At 42.3% G+C, this 10960-nt stretch overlaps 1 protein-coding gene across 2 annotated transcripts in view; it reads right to left on the bottom strand.

Annotated features, from left to right (window-relative positions):
* MCC (MCC regulator of WNT signaling pathway) overlaps nucleotides 1-10724 on the bottom strand; it is a 331118-nt gene extending 320394 nt beyond the window's left edge. For both annotated transcript variants that reach the window (XM_026649202.2, XM_026649201.2), the window contains exon 1: nucleotides 10441-10724. In XM_026649202.2, coding sequence (XP_026504987.1) covers nucleotides 10441-10589 — 149 coding nt within the window. In that variant the 5' untranslated portion in view covers nucleotides 10590-10724. The remainder of the gene's footprint in view (nucleotides 1-10440) is intronic.
* Nucleotides 10725-10960: the final 236 nt, after the last annotated feature.

Genomic DNA, 10960 nt, shown 5'->3' on the forward strand with positions numbered 1-10960 from the left:
AATATGGAAGTTGTAACGTTGCACTCTATCTTTTTATGAAAATATGCTAATAAGTGTGAATATAATGTAACTGGAATATGCTTCATGCAAAAGGTCTCTTGTAAGGTATCATTACAAAGCTGATAATCTACTGAGTGTGGTCATCCTATTTGTGTAAATGTATCACTCTTGTACCTGAAACTAGAAATATAACTCTGAGGTCCTATTGTAGTTATGCAAAGTGTGGGCCATTAATGGTGGTTTGAAATCTTGATGGCTCCCATCAACCAGGACAATTGACTGTGGATGGCTCTGTTTGCTTGCAGGCTTTCCTGTGAGTCAGGCTGGGAGGAATGAGGGCTTGGAGTCTTACAGTGACATGTGACCATGTCCCTGAACTGGAATCCATCTTTAACCTGGTGCTTTTCCATTTAGAAGGAGAGGTGGGAACCCAGACAGGGACAAAGGATTCCCGCCTTGTGCAAAAGATACATAAGGGAGTGTAACAGAACAAAGTGGGCTGCAAGCATGAGAAATCTCCTAGCTACCACCTGAGCTGGAACAAGGGCTGTACCAGGGGAAAGGATTGTACCCAGACTAGGAAGGCGTCCAGTCTGTGATAGAAGCTTATTGAAACATCTGAGGGTGATGTTTTACCTGTATTCAGTTTTCTTACTGTACTAGGCTTAGACTTGTGTGTTTTATTTTATTTTGCTTGGTAATTCACTTTATTCTGTCTGTTATTACTTGGAACCACTTAAATCCTACTTTTTATATAAAATCACTCTTTACTTATTAATTAACCCAGAGTAAGTATTAATACTGGGGGAGGGGGGGAAGCAGCTGTGCATATCTCTCTATCAGTGTTATAGAGGGCAACAATTTATGAGTTTACTCTGTATAAGCTTTATACAGGGTAAAATGGATTTATTCGGGATTTGGGCCCCGGGATTGGGAGCTGGGCATCTGAGTGCTGGAGACAGGAGCACTTCTCCGGCTGTTTTCAGTTAAGCCTGCAGCTTTTGGGGGACATAGTTCAGACCTGGGTCTGTGTTTGTAGCAGGCTAACGTATCTGGCACAACCAGGCCGGGTTCTGAAGTCCCAAGATGCCAGGGAAAACAGGCTTAGAGGTAGTCTCAGTACATCAGGTGGCAGTCTGGGGGTTTCTGTGATCCAACCCATCACAGAAGTGTCACTCTGATTGTAGAGCCAGTGAGTGTTCACAGGTCTATATAACTATTAATTCCATTCATATAATGTGACAAGTCAGACAAGTTTCCTAAGGAGTTCCTACTGAGAATCACTGTCAAAGGAAGCACTCTTTCAACATCCATTTTAATGATCTGTACCAACTAGGTATCAGATAGGCAGGTTTCTTAATCTCTGCGTTTGTCTACCTTACAGGATGACTAGTTTTCTGCGTTTTCAGCTTTTACTCATTTTCACTAATAAATTACCAGGTTTTTTTTTATTAAAGGAGTTCAGTTTTTACTGATTTACACCCATTTATCAATCCACTCAGTATGTTTTCGGGTACTTATTTTTGTTAAACCCTAAAGCTTTACACGATTTTTGTGTCCTGCAACTCTGAGATTGAAGTCGTTCCACAATGTAAAACACAGAACACACACATGGTGGAGGTTGAAAAAAATCAAACAACGTTAATAGGATTTGGCTCACAAGGAAATGCTGCCTGCCTATTTCTGTGCATCCATTTAGTATGGCACTCAATTTCAACAGTCAATCCTCCACAGATAAAGATATATATTGCCCTCTATTCACCTGGTTACTTCCTTTAGTGCCCATCTCCTTAAGGGTTTGGATGGGCAGGCCTGGCTTCTTCTGGATTCCCACACAGCCAGTCCTGCCCTTTCTGTGGCTGGCTCCAGACTACCCCCAAAATGGCTTCGCCCCCATCCAGGGCTCCCGGGGAGGGAATCTCACTCCCTACTGGTCAGGCTAGCTCTTCTTCACGGGCTTTCTCTTGTCAATCATTTCACTATGCCCCCTCCTCTGAGCAGGCACACCTGCAATCCTTCCCCAACCAACAGGGGCCCCTGTTGTTCTACATAGTCTCTCTTCTCTTCCCCCCCCCCCCCGAGTTGCCTAGCAGACTCTGCGTCTGCCCTTGGTTCCCCTTTCCTACCAGGGACAGTGTGCTGCTCCCTGAACTACCAGCACACAGAGCCCCAGGAACCTAGATAACCTCCTTGGGGGTTACAGATAGATCAGGTAAAAAGGTAAACATGGGGAGAAAAGGCAAATCTATGCCCAAATACCAACAAGGAAATTAGTGCTTAGACATTTCCAAGAAAAGTAAAGACAGGAATGAAGAGGATGCATTGATCTGCAAGTATTGCAGCATTGATGTCAGTGCTCAAACAGACAAAATAAAGGAGAATGTTGAAAGCAAGTGACCCAAGAAGCCGAAAGAAAAAAAAGTGAGCTTCAGGATAAACAGTCAATATCAGGAGCTTTCACCGTGGCTTTAATGAAAGAGGACACAGCATGATTGTGTCAATGAATTTATGCACACTCTTTGTTTTGCCAAACAACCACTGTTAATCGCAGAGGGGCCTATTGGTGAGTTTGTGACACAACACTGTCCAGCAGCAAAAACCCTTCCTAATGCAGACAACCTCACTCATAAGATGCTTTAGTATCTAAACTGATGGAATGAATTGATGGAAATGTGGTGTCAAGTCTGATTTTTGACAAGTCTCCTGAAGCTTGGATCATCTGATTGTGGGCCTTTTGTTTTCATTTTTTGATTTCAAAGCAAATAAACCCGCATTGTTTTGTGCTGATGGGACATTCATCCCCTCTGCTGACAGCCGTTTTAATCGACACAGCAATAACTGAAATGCTTGAGATGTATCAACTAATTTGGGAAAATGTGGCCACAATTAACACAGATTCTGCTTCTTTCATGGCTAAATTTGCACAGGGGAGTAAATGCAATCAGAAACCAGAGCTGCTACGTATTACCTGTCCTGCTCATCTGATTAACGTTGCACTGTCTGCACCTACTGCCACAGAAGAGATGAAAGACATGAAATCTTGAATCATTGGATCCGGGGCCGTTTTCAAGCATGCAAACAAGTTGAAGTCTTTGTTTTACACAGTGCCAGCTGCTGATTAAACTAGCCCTGTTGTGCCACATCGGTGGATGAGCTTGTATTTCACTGCCTGTCATATAAATAACGTGTGGAGTGTCCTAATGTGTCTCCTAGATCATTCTGAGTTTGTTGGTTCTAAAGCAGAAACTCTGAAGAGACTGGCAAATAACCAAAATGACCGCTAGATTCTGCCCACCAAGGTAATGTTGATTATTGAAAACTTGGAATCACTGTATGACACACCAAAAACACTGGACCTTTCTCAGACTGCTGCCAACACGTTTGCCAATAACAGGCATTTATCGGATACTGACAACCAAAATCCCAGCTCAACTGAGCACAAAAGCTGAAGGAGAAACATATGGTGAGAAAAGCCAGCTGTTTCTGGAAGTTCTTCACACCCCGGAATACAAGAACCAAAAAAACATTCAAAACCTTCAACACAACGCTCAGCAAGAAATGGGGGACTGTGGCCTGCAATCTGAACCCTCAAGTGTTTGGTACTGCAGATTCTTTTTGGAATGACATCCAGGTGTTGTACCCATTCCTCAAGATGAATTTTCATAGAATTGTAGGACTGAAAGGGACCTCAAGAGGTCATCTAGTCCAGTCTCCTGCATTCAAGGCAGGACTGAGTATTATCTAAACCAAAGGTTCTTGCAACAAATTTTTTGGTGGCCTCAGAGTGCGGCCACCAATTCTTGCTGGTGGCCGCACTGACACTTTTTCCTAAAATTATTTATTTTTCCTAAAGCTAATAAAGTAATATGCACATATATACATCGAAATCATTGTAATTTATTTATGTAAGGTTTGGGGTTTTTTTGCAGACTCAATAATAAAACTCATGCACAGTTATCTCTATTCTTTACTGGACCTAACAGAATAGGAACACAAATAAGGTGCTTTGCATATTCTTGTCTTTTTTATTATTGTTTCTTTTGCTTTTTTGGTAAAAGTGGTTGTCTGTATAACAATTCTGAAGTAAATTTAAAAATGCTTTGACATAATAGAAGTCCAAATAATAATGAAAAACATATCTGGGCTTGGGTCTGGGGAGGGGAGCGGAGGGCAGGGGAGGGGATGCATAGCTGCGGCTGGCCCAGGGCTCCTTCGGGCACATGGGGACGCTCCAGGCAGAAGGGGTGGAGTCGGGGGCTAGCCATGCGCCCGCCGCTCACCTCCTCACCCCCCGCCTGCCTCGTCACTCCCACGCTCACAGCCAGACCACCCTGCCCGTCTCGTCACTCCTCAGCTCGCAGCCAGACCCCTCTGCCCGACTTGTCACCCTCCTGCTGGCTCGCCGCTCACCTCCTTACTCCTCTGCCAGGCCCCCCCTGCCACTCACCTCTTGCCTCCTCACCACAATACTCCAGCTGAGGCCTAATCAGCGTGTAGAGTGGAAGAATTACTTCTCATGTCTTGCTTACAACACTCCTGCTAATACATCCCAGAAGGATGTTCACTTTCTTTGCAACAGCATTACACTATTGACTCATATTTAGCTTGTGGTCTGCTATGACCCCCAGATCTCTTTCTGCAGTACTCCTTTCTAGGCAGTTATTTCCCATTTTGTATGTGTGCAACTGATTGTTCCTTTGCATAAGTAGAGTACTTTGCATTTGTCCTTACTGAATTTCATCCTATTTACTTCAGACTTTTTCTGCAGTTTGTCCAGATCATTTTGAATTTTAACCCTATCTTCCCAAGTGCTTGCAACCCCTCCCAGCTTGGTATTGTGCGCAAACTTTAAGTGTACTCTCTATGCCATTATCTAAATCGCTGATGAAGATATTGCACAGAACTGGACTCAGAACTGATCCCTGCCGGACCCCACTCAATATGCCCTTCCAGCTTGACTGTGAACCACTGATAACTACTCTCTATAGATACAGTGTAATAATATCACTGCATTCATCCAGTAAAGAATTCACAGAGTAAAGAAGATAAAGTAATGTAGAGTAAATACATTTCTAAATAACCTCTCCAAGTTGTAACTATATTCAGGCTGGCATGATAAAAATATGTACGTTTTTCCTTTGAATTCAGTGTTCACTGTTTTTCCTTTCTTTTTTATAATCCTACAGAATATTTAAACACTTGTAACAATTAAACATTAAAAATATAAAACTGATGAACGTTTCATGACAGGATTAGACAGATTAATTTCTTCTTGTCCCACCGCCTGCATTATTGCCATAACTTCACTTTTAATACATAAGCATATCTGTTGATGTTTACTACATGAAACAAAGATATTTAAGGATTGCATAGCTTAACTGAAGACTATAGTAAAGCATTTTGGTACATATTATAACAGGTGTGAAACTCATTAGGAGTCTAAACAGAACACTAATAAAACTACATGGCCATCAAGTTTCAAAAGGAAACATCAATTACTCCACCACCTGTGAAAACTGAACAGTGTTCTCACTTTCCTCATTGACAGTCACAAGTGCCACATATGTTGACCTTATAAAAGAAACAATAGACTACAGGTGTTCTCACCAATGAGCTGACTCTGTGATGCAGAAGAGATGTTTAATTCACTACAGTTTCACACCTGTAATGTTTTTAAAGCCTCTCAAAAACAAAACTAAAACTGTTACAGCTGTGTATTATTCAACTAACAGGTCCTTATTAATAAATATAATTCAGTTAACAGGATTGAAATAAGTAAAAATAGAGTCTTTATATGAACAACGCTTAATGCCTGAATCTAGCTCCCAATGAGGCGAATCACAAAAGCTCCCACTGACTTTAACAAAGGCAGGACTGGGTCCTAAAAATGTCCTGCATAAACAATATTCACAAAGTAACATTATTATTGCTGAGCTCCCAAAAGCGTCCTAAGTACTTGTCCTCCATTGAAAAAGTGAACACAACAGAAGTCAAAAGAACATGCTGGCCAAGTTAAAATTGCAGCATTTTGTTTATACTTTTTTTAGTTTGTAAACATTGCTGTACTGAAGTAAAATGGGTCTAAGTTGCTAAAGAACGCAACTTATATAGGTGAGCGCCTAAAATTCTTCACCTCATTTTTTGATTTCTTCCTAGTCTCAGTCATCAATAATCAATGGCACATAGTTAGCAATTATGCCTTTATCAATCATTTTAAAATGTCATCTTAACTATTCAGAGACTGACAATTAACTGTTCTCTCAGGAGGTGCCCTTTATCTCCATATGTGCCTCTACTTCCCTGCTAATATTTAGAGAGATTTTTCGGTTTAATGGACAAGATACAGTTTCCACCGCTGAGACTCCATATAACTTCATTAGAAATGCAAATAGCTCATCTCCCCATGTGATACACTAAATAAAGATGCATACAATGGAAAACTGCCTGCCTGTACTGCAAGAATACAGATTTTCTCTCCCACAAGGTCTCTGAAGTTTCAGAGGAGTTCTAAAACCAAGCAGCAACCTTGCAAATGCTCTTCTGGAGGCATTTAGCAAGCAAGCAAAAGACTAAATAAACTTCAGGGATGCCAGTAGAATGGCTATTGTGTGCGTATTTTCAATTGATATAAATTATACTGAACAACAGCTGAAAAATGGGAGGGGAGATCTTTGTTACATTTAAAATAAATTAAAATTTCTCAAAAATGGATGCTCAAAAGAGGAAAAGTCTAACAGTTCTGAAACTGCACTTTGTGACCACCAGTGGCTCATAGAGAGCTGGCTGGGGGCGATAGGGTGCTGGCTTTGCTTCTTTGTTTCTAGCTGCTTCTAACAGATGTCCACAATCTTTATTACAAAGCTGAACTGCAGGCCTGTAAAAGGAGCAATGAACAAGGAGGGACCTGCCTCCACTAGAGCTACAGCAGAAAAGGCAAGGAAACAGGAATTACCCTCAGGAACCAGAGTCACCAGTGGGCAAAGGAAGCAAAGAAAAGTCCAGGGAAGGAGGGCAAGAGAGAATGGGAAGCCAGGCAACATGTCCAGGAGGGCAGAGGGAAAGAGGACCATGGCTGAACTATATGGATAAGAAAGAAGCAGCAGAAAAAGGGGAAGTATAAATAGGAGGAGAAGATTAAGAGCAAAAGCAGACAGTGCAATTAACATCACAAAAAGGACAAATCACTTATTACATCAAAAGGAGATAAAATACCAAACACTTTCCTAATATTATTTTTCCATGTAAACAATTGCTACAGAGTGCCACATGGATGTTGTGTTATTGTGAGTGCGAAGGAAATGTCTGAGAGACAACCTCTCTGCAGATGGCCCACACTGAAAATGCCTGAGAACCACTAGGCAAACCCACTCCTGCATACACAATTTGCCATAAAGTAGATTAGTGGAAAAAATTAGACAGTATGCAATGCCAAGAGAGAGAGATGCATTCCATTTCCAAGATCAGTGTCCAAGGAAATCAATGTAGTATCTGTGCCATGTGCCCAGGACTGAAACCTAATTGATAGGGGTCAAAAAAATCAGATGACTCCAGATGATGCCAAAGATACCTTGATCATCTACCTAAAAAAATATGAAGTTTAAAAGAAGATATATATCTATGTTATTGCTTTTGGATCCAGGCCATACCACTGCTCACTTGAAAGTACATTCCCCATCCCAAAGTAGGTTATCAACCACCAATAATGGTCCTGATACCTCCTCTCTGGCTTTCAGCTACTCTCTTTTGTGCTATATTTGTTTCCTGATGTATTCCAGTGCCCCTCCCACTCCAGTTCTTGGAATTTTAGACACTGAACCCTCATAGCTCTTGGGTGAGATTTAGAACAAGTTATGACTGTAACATACAGTTTCACTGATTCTCTCATGAATGGCATAGAAATGCACTTTCATTTAACATTTTTGAAGTCTGTCTATTATAAATTAAGCTATCATCCTTTTCATTTATCGTCTGGAAAGGCTGATGATCCTAAACTTAGAGAGCTATTTTCTAGCTCTTCAGAGGGGGAGAGAGGTTCTGTGAAGAACATCAATTTGGTCTCCTTTTCAACATTTCCATTTAGCTGTCGCTGTCTTCAGTGTGATTCTATTTTTCTGGAAAGATTTCAGCGTTAAAAGTTTTATCTTTTTTATAGTTCTCTCTTTCACGTTACTTTCAATTGCTTCATGATGTAATTTTTGTTTCTCTTTAATTAAAACTGTTTCCCAGCTTTTGTGATGAATAGGAGCAAAGTTAATTTAAAATACAGCAGTCTGGTTTGGTGGTTCATTAGTGTCCCCTAATTGTCCACATAAAGCAATATATTAACATTCCATTAGCAAGTTTTATGTACACTAACTACAGTATTTGATTAAATCCCACTTCAGTTTACATAGTCAGGAAAAAAAAGTAGTAAGGGTATAGATGAGATAGCATATTATAATCAGGGAACATATATCGTAAACAAGTGTTTCAAATTTTCTGACAAGCAAAATAACGTCTATTAATATGGCATACAAACTAAAAGGAAAACGTCATCTTTACTGGACTTGACACACTGGTATATATAAAAGTGTACATTTTCAGTATTTTCATTTCAGAATAACCACTGATAAAACAGCCCCTTGGTTGAAAAAATACTCAGGATGTCTATTAGATAAGAATAAATTGGTAAAATAACTAAGGTCAGATGACTCTTTTTAAACTAACCTACAGATACAAAGTCCCATTATTTACTGAAGGACATTATTTGAGATTCTCAACATTGTCTGATCTCAGACTCTGTTGAGAATTATAGTGCACTTGGCCTCTGTTCAGCCTCATGTTCTTAGGTTTCAGAGGAGCTCCTAGCCTAGATTAATAACTTTCTCTCGCATCCCAACTCTTCAGAAGTGCAGAGCACCTGCAGCTCCTACTGAATTCATTTGGAGCTGCAGGTTCCCACCACCTTTGAAAATCCTATCCTGATTCTGAAAGCTTATTAAAAAAAATTTGAAGGCCCCTTACAGAAAACACCCTGCCACTAGTCCTCTCCTGCTTAAAACAGACTGCTGCTAACTACCGATGTAGGAACATTTAGAAGTGTGATATGTATTTCCAACAACATGCTCAGTGCTGTACACAACACAGTTAAAGCCCATCATCACTGCCATGAAGATCTTATCTGATCCTTAAATTGATTTTGTGTGGTACAAGAGTCCACCCATGCACACACAGTTGCAAGAACAGGGTCTCAAGAAAAACACAGCCAAAACTATATGCACTGAAAGAGCAAAGGAATTTTTAAGTTACAACAATTTTGTAAGTTTATTGTACACCACTTGTTTAACATGTTAGAGTAAAGAATCAGAGGGGTAGCTGTGTTAGTCTATATCCACAAAAAACAACAAGGAGTCCGGTGACCACCTAAATAAATCTGTTAGTCTTTAAGGTGCCAATAGACGCCTTAGAGTAAAGAAGACATCTGACTGATGTGGTTTAATCTTCGTGGGTCACGTGGAAGTTACCTTGTCTGTGTTAATAGAAATATTAATAAAAATCAAACCTGTTAAAATATTAATAAAAAATGTTGGCCCCAGGCAATTGGCAACTATATGCTGTGTGTACAAAACCCACCTTGATTCCTAAATATCCATTTGTTAGCACTGATGTACTAAACTTTCAGCTAATCCCTGCTACTCTAATGGAAAGGATGGTTATCCACATAGGAAGCAAGACACTGTGAACCAATTTCACTATCCCAACACAGAAAATTGGAACAGAATACCAAATCAGACACATTTCAGAAAAGAATGCCTGCTATTCCTTCATAGCTGATATTCTCATGCTGTAGATCTGAGGCAAATGATTTATCCAAATGTTGTGCTGTGAAGTTTGAATACTAGTGGAGCATCATCATGTACCCTGTTACTTAGGAACAACCCTGCACTGGCAGAATGATGTACATCTCTAACTTCTAGGAGTTTATGTGAATTCACCTTCCTGGCTGCTGCCCACAGTAGCAGGACAATGCAAGCATCCTGCCCTCAGAGTAGACTCTTGCCCCTGCAGAAACTGAAGAGGCTCTGATCTACTTCTATGCTAAAAAGGGCTCGATCTCTTCTTGCCACCATCTCAGGCAGTTATTGCAGGAGAGAAGCATCACTTAAGCCAAGGATTCTTGTAGTTACTAAACATGATGCCCAGAACCACTCAAAAGACTAACAAACTACTAAACCCTCAAAAAGGTCCCGCAAACTGAGCTGAGAAAGGATGGTCCAGTCCAGCCTGCCCCTGTTACACAGGGAAAGACAGCCCCCATGCACAATGCTGCTGATTGCAAACTACTGCAAACTCTCCCCGAGAAACTTGCTGAGAACTTGCGATGTCACTTGAGGGGGGGGCGAAGAGGGGGAATCCCCGCGCCCAGCTGCACAAACCCTTTCCTGCCCTTGCGGCTGTTACCTGCTGATGTAGCCGTCCCCATCGCCATCGCAGGTCTGGAAGAGGCGCCTCATCCTCTCCTCCTCGCCTGTGCTGGACGTGTCGCTGCTGCTACTCCCGGTGCTGCTCACGCTCACCTCCACCACTACGGCCGCAGCTGCCGCCATCATGTGGCTCTGCTCAGGAGGAGGAGCAGGCAGCGCAACCCGCGGTGCTCGGGACCCTCAGTCCGCACGAGCCCTCCCCGCCGTGCATGCACAGCGCGGCTCGCGAGCGGCGGCGCAAGGCCAGCCAGGGGGTGGCGAGCCCGGGCGCTCAGCCTCCTCGCGCACGAGCGCGGCGCGCGCGTCCCCTCCCGAGCCCCGGATTCACGTTCCAGCCTGGAAGGCGCCAGGGGAGCGCGCGCCGGGCCGGCTCACACTTTCCAGCCGCTGCAGCTGGGCTCAGGCGCGTTCGCGAGGGGGAGGAATGCGCAGGAGCCGCGACTGCTGCTGTGGGGGGCGTCTTTGCTGCTGCTTTGCCCCTGTCCGGAGCGCCCGCC

The sequence above is a fragment of the Terrapene carolina genome, unplaced genomic scaffold (genome assembly GCF_002925995.2).
Source record: "Terrapene carolina triunguis isolate 2854851 unplaced genomic scaffold, T_m_triunguis-2.0 Scaffold69, whole genome shotgun sequence".
In the NCBI taxonomy this organism is placed as follows: domain Eukaryota; kingdom Metazoa; phylum Chordata; order Testudines; family Emydidae; genus Terrapene; species Terrapene triunguis.